This window comes from Scyliorhinus torazame, chromosome 8 (assembly GCF_047496885.1).
Source record: "Scyliorhinus torazame isolate Kashiwa2021f chromosome 8, sScyTor2.1, whole genome shotgun sequence".
NCBI lineage: Eukaryota > Metazoa > Chordata > Chondrichthyes > Carcharhiniformes > Scyliorhinidae > Scyliorhinus > Scyliorhinus torazame.
In genome coordinates, this window is record NC_092714.1 from 235146363 (window position 1) to 235160168 (window position 13806).

At 43.0% G+C, this 13806-nt stretch overlaps 1 protein-coding gene across 3 annotated transcripts in view; it reads right to left on the reverse strand.

Moving 5' to 3' along the window:
- Positions 1 to 2532: 2532 nt before the first annotated feature.
- Positions 2533 to 13806, reverse strand: part of LOC140428464 (transcription elongation factor A protein 1-like) — a 67060-nt gene continuing 55786 nt past the window's right edge. The window contains exons 8-10 of one of the 3 annotated variants that reach the window (XM_072514956.1): positions 11686 to 11832; positions 8174 to 8245; positions 2533 to 2963 (exon numbers count right to left, since the gene is read on the reverse strand). In XM_072514956.1, coding sequence (XP_072371057.1) covers positions 2955 to 2963; positions 8174 to 8245; positions 11686 to 11832 — 228 coding nt within the window. In that variant the 3' untranslated portion in view covers positions 2533 to 2954. Of the gene's footprint in view, positions 2964 to 4461; positions 4908 to 8173; positions 8246 to 11685; positions 11833 to 13806 lie in introns of those variants that run through there. The other 2 variants (XM_072514958.1, XM_072514959.1) reach the window with 2 other exon arrangements.

Here is a 13806-nt window from a genome sequence, read left to right on the forward strand (position 1 = left end):
AACTGAAAGGCTAGGGAAGTTGCAGATAGACAGCTGGAGAGTGAAAAGCTCCCACGGCTCTGCTAAAAACAATGGGATTAGAAAGCTAAAAAAGGAAACCACTCAGTTTTGCTTCAAGAAATATCATACAATGGTGTAATGGTTATATAAAGAAGTTAGCCAAGAGAAATGAAAATAATACGTTTGCAGGCGATCAGAGGTTAAAGGTTTGAGAACAGAGGTTGACTATTCAGTAAAGACAGATAGAGCTCAGAGGAAGGCTGAGATGGCAGAAAGACATCTGTCGTGACTTTCAGGTTTGAGAGATTATACTATAGCCCATGGAACATGAATATCTGGGGGAATTGGTGGCTGGACTTCAAGTGTATAAAAGCAGTCAAGAAAAATAAATCTCAAAGAGGTTGGTGTAAAACCTGGAATGGATTCGCTGGTAGAAGTGGAGTGAAAGCTCTCTTCAAAAGAATCCTTTGGAAAACACAGAGCAGATTTCAGAATGCAACCTGCTAATGGAAAGCCTTAACATGTCTTTGGGAGTGGAGCTTGGAAACCCATGTGACAATCATCTTGGGGGGGTGTGGGGGGAGGGAGATTTGGAGAGAAATCCAGACCCAACCTTGGGTACAGAGTAGAGCGTATGTTTGACCACAGCCAATCTGAATGTTTTAAAACGGGACTGCGCCAATGAGGCCATTGTAGCTTCAAGTGCACTTCATCATCCCCATTAATCTTATAGTCTCTATTGTTAACCAAGGGAGGAGTAAAAGAGAATTGTACTATAATCAATTTTTCCATGTTTAATAATTATTTCGTTTTTCAAGCGAATTGGCAGTTCCATGACTGTTCCTGCATGTTTGACAAAACGTCTTTTGCGCCAGGGTCCATTCTGGCATCTTCTCGTCCAGCTATGACATTAGGTATGATTTAAATCCGCTGAATGGTGCGTTTAGCGGGATGTTTCTTGGCGCCTGTAGCTCCGATACATTGTGCCATTCAGCAGCACTTTCCCTTGTTTCTGGCCTTAGGAAAATTAAGGCTGCACTGGATTTGCCGGCAGGAAAGGCTTCTGGCAGGTCAAGGTGCCATTTTGGGATTGTCAGGGTGGCACTGCCAGCCTGGCACAGCCAAGGTGCTAGAGGGAGTACCGGGGTACCACTCTGCCCTGTCCCCAACCACCCAGGGGTCCCCAATGATATGGGAGACCCCCCCCCCCCCCCATCCCAGGTGCCATTATGACTGGTCCACGCTTGTATAGACCAGTACAAAACAGCACCCTGCTGAGGTACTAAACAGAGCATTGGCGAGGTCTCCCAGGTGTGGCTGCTAAGTCCTGGGCAACGGTAGAATCCAGCGAACTTATAGTTAATTTAGCCATGTGGCTCATTTAAATATGCTGATCTGGATCACCCCAGTGAGGGAAAGATCCAGATCACGACCTCTCGTGAGATTCTATTGAATCTCACAAGATTGAATGGCCTTGTCCTGAAACCAAGCTGGGCACGACAGGGCCACTGAACTGTGCACGTTAACTGGGATCATAACACAATTGCAATCACCAAAGGAAACGTCTCAATAAAAGGGACGAGTTGGACATATGGGGTGAGATTCGCCCAAAAATGACCTGTGCAATTTGAGAGATATCCAGAATTGTATTGACCCAGTTCATTTTTTTGGAGCTTGGGGTTTTCTCACCAGTAAATCCCACGGATTTTGGGGAACTAAACTCGCTGGTAAGACCGGCTCCTCAGAGACAGGGCGCCATTTTGAAAGGGTGCCCCGATCTCAAACCGAGGTTGATGGTCCCCCACCCACGGACAATACAATCCTCCGCTGACATACACAACACCCCAAACCATGGTGGGGCACCCTCCCCCATCACAAACCCCAACACCAAGGCAGGAGGGAGAGTCCTTGTGGGCATCAGAGCATTGCCACCCCCCCCTCGCACTCAAGTCAGCATGTCCTGCTATGGGGTCACTGAGGTCCTCCCCACCTTTAGGACCCCCCTTTCACCCCTGCCCCATCATATGTCTGTTTCACCCCCCCCACTCTTCATACCCCTCTTTCATGGGCATGCCCCCCCCTCCCCTCAGGCCCAGCTCCATGGCAGAGCCAACTAGGCGTCCTGGCGCAACATTGAAAAGTCACACCTATCGTCTCAAAGTCGAAAGCCAAAAATACAGTTCTGACAGTAATGTCTCTTGTACAAGAATTAGTTGCCAAAATACTTAATAGTTGCCAAAATACTTAATTATCTGTTAAGTTCCAAACTTTGGAAATGCATTGAGGCATCCCACCATACCCAAAATGTTCTTTGTTTTAAGGCAGTTTTAATAGTCATGGCATATGGAGAACTGAAGAAAATTAATCTGCTTCAATGTCAAGTTTGGGGCTTTTTTTTTTAAACCAGAAGACAAACTATACAAAAGAAAACCTTCAGTGATCACCCCTCCTCCAAAGTATATTTCATAATGCATATAAAGTTGATACTTCTTGGTGTAAGATCAACTATACTAGGAACGACAGTGGCAACTATTGATTTTTTGAAAAACATTATTTTTTATTTCAAGGTTTTCACAACTTCAGTACGAAATGTAAAAAGAAACAGAATTTTACATAAATGGAAGCAATGGGTTGCTGTGGACAATCATCACACTTTAATTAAAAATGATCTCAATATATCCAATCCATCCTAGCAATATCATTTTATTATCAAAACCCTGTCTTAAAACACATTGAAGTGCAATGCAACCTGTCGTACCGTACAATGCATTAATTAACAAAGACTCTCAGTTAGGATATAATACGTTTTAAAGGAATACTTGCAAAGATTATTTATTTTACAGCAATATATGTAACAAAATGAGAGGTTTAATATACATGATGATCCTTTATAATTTAGGTACTTCATATATTGGTCCAGCTGCATCTACCAACAGTGGTCATCTGAATACTTATTAACAGAACTGAAAAAAATACAGATCATGGTTAGGTAGTGCTTCACACATTCAATAAATTCATAAACATTGTATGCAAAACTAGATCAGATTTAAATGTTTGAATTTATTTAGTCTTGTGTACAGTGCAGATTTCCTGTAACATGCCAGTTGAACTCTTCATCACACTTAATTGGACTCCCAATTTATTCTTTTTTTATAATAAACATTTTATTGAGGTATTTTTTGGCACTGTAACAGCAGCAATATAAACAGTATACAGGAGACTATAAACATAGTGCAAATATCACCTCCCTCCCTAACAGGTCCCACCATTAATTAACCCTCTAATCTATGCTAACCTAACCCCCCCCCCCCCCTCTGCTGACGATTAATTTTCCGTGAAGAAGTCGATGAATGGTTGCCACCTCCGGGTGAACCCTAACAGTGACCATCTCAAGGCGAACTTCATTTTCTCCAAACAGAGAAAGCTAGCCATGTCAGATAACCAGGTCTCCGACTTCGGGGGCCTCGAGTCCCTCCAAGCTAATAGTATCCGTCTCCGGGCTACCAGGTAAGCAAAGGCCAGAACATCTGCCTCTTTCTCCTCCTGGATTCCCGGATCTTGCGACATCCCGAAAATCGCCACCTCTGGATTCAATGCCACCCTTGTTTTTAATACCTTGGACATGAAATTAGCAAACACCTGCCAAAATCCCCTAAGCTTTGGACATGCCCAGAACATGTGGACATGGTTCGCTGGTCCTCCCGCACATTTTGCACACCTGTCTTCCATCCCAAAGAATCTGCTCATCCGGGCCACTGTCATGTGGGCCCAGTGAACGACCTTGAATTGAATCAGGCTGAGCCTGGCACATGTTGCGGTCGCCTTGACTCTACTCAACACGTCCGCCCATAGACCATCCTCTATCTCTCCTCCCAGCTCCTCCTCCCACTTGCGCTTCAGCTCCTCAGTCTGCGTCTCGTCCGATCCCATAAGTTCCTTGTAAATGTCAAGAGACGCTCCCCTCTCCTACCCATCCTCTGGAAACTACCCTGTCATGAATTCCCCTTAGCGGCAGGAGTGGGAAGGTTGATACCAGTCTATGCAGAAAGTCCCGCACCTGCAGATATCTAAACTAGTTTCCCCTCACCAATGCAAACTTCTTCTCCAGCGCCCTCATACTCGGAAAGCTCCCCTCTATAAACAAGTCCCCCTCCTCTCAATCCCCACTCTCCGCCATATTCGGAACCTCCCATCCATGCTCCCCGGGGCAAACCGGTGATTATTGCAGATTGGGGACCAGACCGATGCTCCCACATATCTCCTCCATTGCCCCCAGACTCTCAGGGCCGCCACCACTTCGGGGCTGGTGGAGTACCGCACCGGCGGGAACGACAGAGGCGCAGTTATCAGCACCCCCAAACTTGTGCCCTTGCATGAAGCCACCTCCATACGCACCCATGCCGACCCCCCCCCCCCCCCCCCACCACCACACACACACCAACCACTTCCTAATCATGGCTATGTTAGCCGCAACTCCTAATTTATTCTAATGCACATATTTCTTGCATTGGCTGAGCCTAACAATTAAACCTCCAGACCCACCTCCCACTTGGTCCTACTCAACACATCAGAAGGAAATAATCTCATGTTTTGATCAATGAATGCTATGCCCTTTGGTGCGTTCATCATTTTTAAGTGCTCGGTCAAAAATAATGAAATGGAGTACTCAAATAAAAGGGGTAAATATTCAGTCTGACTGCTCACATTCCTGTTCCAAGTATTTGCCCAGTAATTTAATAAACCTTTATTCAGAGACCCCCATGACCTGAAAACTGGCTTCAGATTCTTTAATGCGCTTACTTCAACTTTACTTGGTGGCAGGTGGATTTGATTCACAAAGGGAGCAGGGTCATCTGGTGCAGGGAAGTCAGAATTGACAGGCTGGTGCATGACATCAGACAGGAGCTCTGGTTCAGGTGGAAGAGAACCAGATAAATTATTGGCTCAAGCAAGGCATTAGAAGTAGTATTGAGCTCTTGCCGTGACCTGACAACCATCTTACATTCTGTCAAATGCTTCTCACACTTATTTTTCCCAGTGGCAGAATTTTAAAATTGGTTCTTACCACTATTTCTATGGCTACATCCAAATTGCCAGTTTCCTCTGTTCCTTTTCAACCAGTCATTGGACTCTTGCTGCTTTCCCAACTTCTAGTCATAATGCCTCTCTCGCTCTCCCACTCCTGCTTTCCCCACAGGCCTTAGCACATTTTCTCCTGCTTCGTCAAATGGGCAACAGCCTTCCCAAGAACTGCATCTGATTCTGCACCGTAATGTCAGCCGGCATCATGGAACCACTGACCAACTCAATTACAAAAAACTACACCACACTGCTGCTCATTCTGCACTCTGCCGGACCACAAATTTGCCCCCAAACACCAAACTAATTTCAGTCCTCAACATACCAAGTTTATATTCTAAATATTTTTATCTGAATTTGTTTTGTTCCAATGATTTCCATCTTCGCCAAGCCAACATTTAAAAACTTCAAGCCTCCAATATTTATGACATATGGAGTTTGCTGATGAAATGGGGAAAGGCCAGGAACACCGAGATTGTGCTGAATTTAATGATAGGACATGATCGCAATATTTTGTTCCTGTTTTCTGCTCAGCAGCCAGCCAAAGTGACGGCTAGCAGGTGGGAAATCCAGCGGTAGGATGATGCAGCTGGGAAACATTGGGGATGGGGTCATTGATCACAGGAGAGTTAGGGATTGAATTTGTCAGAAGGTCATGATCGGCGGGGGATGGGGGCAAAGGATTCCCAATGTACCTTCCTGAGCCTGCAGCTCAGTCCCTTGCAACTGCACAGCAATTGTTAAATCAGGGTCCTAAATGCCAACCACATAAAATCTATCTTCATGAAAATGAATACAGGTGCTACATTGGTTGGGGATACAATCGCCGTCTTCACATTTTTAACTGTGCCCCAACCCTCTTCCACCGATTGGGTGTGTGGGGGGGGGAAAATTATAAAGGGGGTAATATTTGTAAAAATTGTACAACCCACCTGCATCCTAACATTTAAGTTCCATAGTTCATAATATATCATGGCCAAGAATGGGAGCATCCAAAATTTGGCAGGCAAGGGATGCACGGATGAATCTCTTCCCCATCCTCCCGCTGCCATTTGGTCCTCACCCCAGGTCTTGACTGGCTGACTGTGTGAAATAGCTTTCTAAATTTTCATGGCAGCATGAGCTGCAGCCGGACACTCGCAACTTAGATGTCCAAATACTGATGTGTCCCGAACTAGGCTTCAAATATCTCGGCCCTCTCAAATGTCATATTGGGTTTGTAACATACCCAACCCCAAAGCATCCCCCTCCAGCCACAAACTAGTAAAGCTGGAACATCGGAAGCATCTCAACTGACCGTCGTGAAAAGCTGACTAATTTTATTATCTGGAATTTATAACCTTAAAAAGGGCAACACTGACACTTCAGCAGCAACAATAACTTGTATTTATACGATGCCTTTTAACATAACAAACTTATATTTATATGATGCATTTTAACATAACAAAATGTCCCAAGATATTTCTTGGGATCACTGTAAAACAAAGTATTACACCAAACTACATAGAGACATGAGGTCAGTTGAGCAAAGCTTGGTCAAACAGGTAGGTTTTAAGGAGTGCCTTCAAAGAGAAACGTGTGATAGAGGGGAAGGGTGGGTACTGTAGAGCCCAGCCAACAGAAGACAGCCACCAATGGTGGAGCAATTAAAATTGGGGATGTGCAAAAGATATCTTAGGAGGATTGTGGGGTTGCAATAAATTATAGAGATTGGAAGGGCAGAGGCAATGGAGGGATTTGAAAACAAGAATGACCAAAATATTGCTTGCCCAGGAGCCAATGTAAGCACAGGATTAAAGGGAAATGGGACTTGTTGAGAGTTAAGATATCGGTAGCAGAGTTTTGGACATCCTCAAGTTTACAGAGGGTAGAATGTGGAAGACCAGGAAGGAGTGTATTGGAATAATCAGATCTAGAGGTAACAAAGGCATAAATGAGGGCTTCAGCAGCAGGTGAAGAGATCAGAGTGAAATCAGGTAATGCTGCCGAGATGGAAATGGTCATTTCAGTGATGGCACAAATAGGAGGTCAGAAGCTCATCTCAGGGTCAAATGTGATACCAATAGTGTGAACAGACCGACTTAATCCAACTTCATCTCAGACTGTTGCCAGGGAGAGGGAGGTCATCAGTAGCTAGGAAACAAAGTTAGGAGCAGGGATTGAAAACAATGGCTCCAGTCTCCCTAATATTTAATTGGAGGAAATTTCTGCTCACCCAGGCCTGGATGTCAGATAAGCAGTCAATTTAGCAACAGTAGAGGAGTCAAGTCAGTGGTGGCGAGATAGAGCTGGGTATTGTCGGCATGCATGTGAAATTAATGCTGTGCTTTTGAATGATGTAATCAAGGGGCAGTATGTAGCTGAGAAATAGGAGGGGGCCAAGGATCAATCCTTGGATGTCACCTGTACATATACAGCTCAAAGTTAACTGCTGAATAGCATCACTATAGCATTCCATTCTATGTAAGGAACACCATGGAGAGGTTTATTGTTTTTCATAATGTTTTAAACAGTCCACATCTGAAACATTTTCTAAATACTAAGAATATCTCTCATTACCAAAAGTCATGAAACAAAACAATGGCATGATAACATTGTTTGGGGTCATCGTGATCAGAACCAAAAGCTACTCAGTAACAAATGGCTTAACACATGCAAAACAGGTCAAATCTTATCTTTCGCACTTTTTAAAACTCGATTTTTCCTCCACCTCCCCATCTCTTTTCTCACCTCTTAATAGCATTTGTTTAATGTATTAAACTGTGGGCAAGTAGTTACTCTTCCCGTTTATGGCTAAAGTGTATCAAGCAGGTTACTCCACCACGAAAGACATCAAAACTCTGCCGCAGCCAGCACCTATTAGATGTGTGCTTTTCTTAGATAGAAGGATTCTGCACTGAATTTTAGCCTAGGATTCCAAAGTCAATTTTAGCATCCACTCAGTTGAGATCAGCTAATTTAGTGAATATGGCACTTGGATCCTCCTTGGTATGGCATAATGTTATGTCAATCAATTACTCAGAGAGCTCTAATAAAACACTACTGTTGTTCCACATATTTTACAAAATTATTTCACTACAACATGAACATGTACCTTCCATCTGTTACCACATTCATTGCAAAAAACAAATGTAGTCATGGGTTCATCAGCACTCCTTGTTTGAACCTGGAGAAAGAGAGAAGGTTACATCATAAATTTGTCTTTTTATAATTGGAACATTGCAATTCTTGTGCAAGATAAAACTCAACAGATCAATGCAGTTGTTACTTGTTAAAGTTGTGAATTGCAATCACTGTATGTAAATTTTGTATTGTTAAAAAACAATGCTCTGTTGGGATCTTGCCTACTTCATAGTAAGGCCTGCCCTACATAGGCAAGAATGAACTGAAGAGGGAAGGAAAAATCGCACAGATACCTATCAAAGAATGGCAGCTTATTTAAGTAGTGTTATTCAACTTTCTTTTTAAAAAGTTTTTTAACACAATTTTTCTCCCTTACAAACAATAATCCCTCCCCCCCCCATAACAAAAAAAAAACGAGAAATCGCGCAGAGCAAGATATATACATGGCAAAGTGATATATTTACACAGCTCTGTACACTGGCCCTCACCCATACGTGCCAGTTTCCCCAACCCTTCATGTTACCTCTTGCTCATCCACCCTCCCAGGCAGTCCCCCCTTTCCCCGCCCCCTCCCCCTCCCCTCGCAGGACGTTTCCCCCCCTTCCCCCCCCCCCCAAGGTTGCTGCTGCTGCTGACCGACCTTCCTCTAAAGCTCCGCGAGATAATCTAGGAACGGTTGCCACCGCCTGTAGAACCCCTGCGCAGACCCTCTCAAGGCGAACTTAATCCTCTCCAACTTTATGAACCCAGCCATATCATTTATCCAGGCCTCCAGGCTGGGGGGCTTCGCCTCCTTCCACATTAGCAAGATCCTTTGCCGGGCTACTAGGGACGCAAAGGCCAGAATGCCGGCCTCTTTCGCCTCCTGCACTCCCGGTTCGTCCACTACTCCAAATATTGCTAGCCCCCAGCTTGGCTTGACCCGAACTTTCACCACCTGAAATATTGCTCCCGCCACTCCTCTCCAGAACCCCTCCAGTGCCGGGCATGACCAAAACATATGAACATGGTTCGCCGGGCTCCCTGAGCACCTTCCACATCTGTCCTCTACCCCAAAGAACCTACTCAACCTCGCCCCCGTCAAGTGCGCTCTGTGGACCACCTTAAATTGTATCAGGCTGAGCCTGGCACACGAGGAGGAGGAATTAACCCTACCTAGGGCATCAGGCCACAGACTTTCCTCGATCTCCTCCCCCAGCTCCTCCTCCCATTTACCCTTCAACTCTTCTACCAGCGCTTCCCCCTCTTCTTTCAACTCCTGGTGTATTTCCGACACCTTGCCCTCCCCGACCCATACACCCGAGATCACCCTATCTTGAACTTCTTGTGCCGGGAGCAACGGAAATTCCCTCACCTGTCGCCTCACAAAAGCCCTCACCTGCATATATCTAAAGGCATTTCCCGGGGGTGTTATTCAACTTTCAACAGACCTTTATTTACAAATGCGAATTGAGAATAAGCTAGCAAATCTATCATTGCTTCGCCATAAAAATATCTTTAAAATATTTTAATAGCCTAATATTGGCCTTGTTTAAAGCATTGAAGATTAGAGCATATTTTTAAAAACAGATCAAAAATAAATAACAAACTAACTAGGGCCTGGTTCACGTGGCTGGTCATGGATTTACTCAAATTACATGATCAACAAGTCATTGTTTACTCCCCATTGTCCGAATTGCATTTACTCACACTGGTCTTAACTATTTTTTTTTCATGTTTGAGTAACAAGAGTTCTGGTTAACAACCCAAACAATATTAGACCACAATTACCTTTGATACTAAACCTGTAATGAAGTCATAAAAGGTGGGATAATCATTCATTCCAACCACTTACTTGGTTACAGATAAAGGGCTAATGGAACATTGTTAATATTTTGGATGGTTCCCTGGAGTGTAAATAATTTGAAGGATTGTTTTCAGACCTAGCTAAACAGGTCATAGAATCGTACAGAATCGGCCCATCAAACCTGCGCCGACAAAAAAATTACTCCAAAATCTGGAAATTAGTGGGATAGATGATGTAATTAATGGGAGGAGCCAGCACCTAACTCTCTTAGGTTACTAAATGGATCAATTTAATAGGGAAAGTATTTTTGGGCTGACTTAAGTGATTCCAGCTAAAAATCACTAAGTATTACACTAGTGTAAATCTCACCCGGAGGGTGATGATGCAAAGCCAGCTTGAGGATCTTGTTCAAATATGCTTCCTGAGTAGCTTGGGGCTTGCACAGGACATACAAGGAAACAGGCCCCAAAGAATATTGGTAGTGCACAGCCCACAAAGACTTGCTGCTCAAAATTAAAGGCAAGCAGCTATTTAAATGTACAACTACATACATATTGATAAAGTGTTGGCAGGTTCAGAATTTAAGAAATGCTGCATGTGGCAAAGTGGTAGTCAACAAGAAAGTGCAAAAAGACTGGACAAACATCAGAGCAGGGTCATTGGTGAATTCATTCAATGGCTGGCAAAGTGAATGTGTTGCAGCAAGAGGAGGCTCTGGCTTTTTGGTACTCCGCCAGGATAACAAATCACTACGCCTGGTAAACGCCAGCTCAGAGTTCAAAGCTAGCAACTGTAAGATGCAGCATGTGGCGCAGTGGTTAGCACTGGGACTGCGGCGCTGAGGACCCAGGTTCGAATCCCAGCCCTGGGTCACTGTCCGTGTGGAGTTTGCACATTCTCCCCACGTCTGCGTGGGCTTCACCTCCACAACCCAAAGATGTGCTGGTTAGGTGGATTGGCCACGCTAAATTGCCCCTTAATTGGAAAAGAAAAATAATTGGCTACTCGAAAAAAAATTTAAAAGCTAGCAACTGTACCTGGGATGCAGCAGATGAGGAAAGACTAATGCTGTAGGATAACTAATACTTCCTCAACTAACGTTATTACCAACATATTTTCAGAACACGAACTTCAAGGCAGCCATGTGCTATCTGACTTTTGAAGGCCAGTCAGGTGATCCCATGAAGAAAGGAGCGTACCTTATTGTACCCAATACTGGAGTTTCATCCATGTTAAATCCTTGCAGTGCTTCGTTACCTCAGCAGAGGTAACAATAGAGCGGGAGGAAAAATGTCAAATTGTGTGGGGGGGGGGGGGGGGGGGGGGGGGGGGAAATAATAAAAATGTCGCTAATAAAAAAAATTGCTTTTAAAAACTTTGCAAATAGGCGATGCAAAATCTTACAAAAGTAAACCAACAGCTTCTTCATCCAGTTTCACTTAGTTATGATGCAAATGGACAATACAAAAGGCAAACGTAGCAAAAAACCACAAAATTGTTGTTTGCATTCACAAAACGTCACTTAATCAAAGGTATTAAGTTAGTGCGCAAAATGTGCACACGCGTTATAGCTTACAAAAAAAGTAGCCCAAAAGAAATTGGTTTCAGTTCTGCTCTACCAACTTAATAGACCCTCTGTGCAACGTCTGCACAACAGAACATTTAATTAACATTCATTATGTGAACATCACTCTTACCTGTGTATATGTACAGTTCTTCTTGTTGCACTTGCCACAAGCAAAGAGCGCAGTTTCAGTACCACTAGTCTTAGCCATTTGGTGTTCTCTGATAGCTTCATTTGTTAAGGCCTTCCGAATCTCTCTCAGCTCGTCGCTTGCCATTTCCTTTATTTTTATTGAAAAAAAATCATTGGAAGGTAAAATATATTGCATAACATTTTCTGAGCCAAGGTTATATGGATTTCAAATATCTCTTAAAAAGATGGCTCAAATTGAGTTTTCCTTTAAAATATTCTGCCAATATAAAAACTTTATATCCCTCCAACCTGCAGGATACCAAAATGTGCTTTTGTAAAATCCCTACCTGGTAATTTCATTGTTGATTTTCAGCCCTGTTGAGATCTACCAATTCGGGTGTCTCTTCATACCGAGAAGCCACACAACTAATAATGGTTAAAAGCACATCGAGGAGCAATTCAGTGTGGTTCAGCTTGCAGCCAACCCGAGAACTGTAACTGCAGTCCGTTTCCTGCTGCTTCTGCCCAAGAAACGTTCTCCCTTCAATACTGCTTCATAATTGGCATTTAATACATGACTACTCACTGTTAACTGGTCAACACAGGTACACTTTTAAAATAGCTGCCAAGTTACACAATTCCAAAATAATTAACACATGCTCAGGCTCAATGCATTTCAGATGTGAGATGACCCAATGCATTTTATCCATTTTGATAAGAAACGCCAAGAGATATTGATCAGAGATAGCAGATTTTGACGTTTGAAATATGCTGCAAGTACAACTGGCTGGATAAATGTAGCTTTAACCTGCAGCTTTTTGAGGCGTGGGAGAGGAGGAGAAAAATGAATTTCTGGTCAGATTTTCACATAATGTGAACATCAGAATACAAATATGGTCACATTATCAAATACTAGCAAGATCCAACTGTTTAAAGGTTTCAATACTTTATTCAATGCGAGCTCCACTGTAATTAAATGCATATATCTCAATCCAGAATGAGAACCAGGTTTCCCTTTCTATCCTAGTTCCCACATGAATTTACCAAAGTGAAAGCAAATTCCTGTAAAGAATTCCACTGCCCAGGAATTGCAGGGATATAACTTAATCTTTCTACACCTATTCAAGATAAATTAAATCTTAATTATGTTTCTACTTCACCTTAATCACACGGCAGCCACCTTTTAAATCACAATGAGGTCAGGTTGCAAAATTCAAAATGGTGTCACCTCCAACATGCGTAGTGGGATCACTACATCTTTTGATTGTCACAGCCGATTTTCAAAGGAAAAACACACAGAAGAATTGAAATATTGGTTAGCGTATTTCAAATTCCTTGCAGCAAGTGTTTTCAACCCCAAATCACCCTTTATGTATGTCATTTCTAGTTTAGATGTGGTAGCAATCTAGTCCCATAATTTAGAACATAATGATTAGATTCAGCCTAGTTGGCAATTCTGAAGTATCTAAGCTATTGGTTTTGCTACTTGGAATAAACAAAATAAAGAAGAAACTCATTTAGACCTGCTTTTGGGCACAAAGTGGTGGGCACAATTAGTGTAATTTAATTCTGGAAAGCTGTAGACACCAATCCATCATCCTAATGCAGCTCAACAGTTTTAAGGGGGAGTAAATGTTGTATTGGGGGTCATGATACATACTTTAGGCTCGCTTGTATAGGGCAATAAAGGGCCTAGTACCCATTGCAGGCCAGAGTCACTTATATATTGCCTGAAAGATGGTATCAGAAACAATCCCAACATATTTCAGGTACAGAATATAACCATTTGAAAATTGGTGCTTTTTGCTCCACCATCTCCCACCTTGGCCCTAAATGCCTCCACATTCAGCACCTGAAAAAAGGTCAGGCCAAATATTAAACAATAAAAATCAGGTTATGTCCAACCAAGTATCCAGCAATGGATTAATTTGCAATCAAATATAGCTAGCAAGGAGTGAACAGGCTTAATAGTCAGAGTATGGACATATTCAACACTTTAAATCACATTGAGAGCAAACAGCATTGTGCACTACAATAAAGGTGATGTGATAATACAAAAGGGGACAAAATGGGGAAACTAATTAGTAGGAACTAAAAATATAGAAAACAAAGTAGAGAGAGC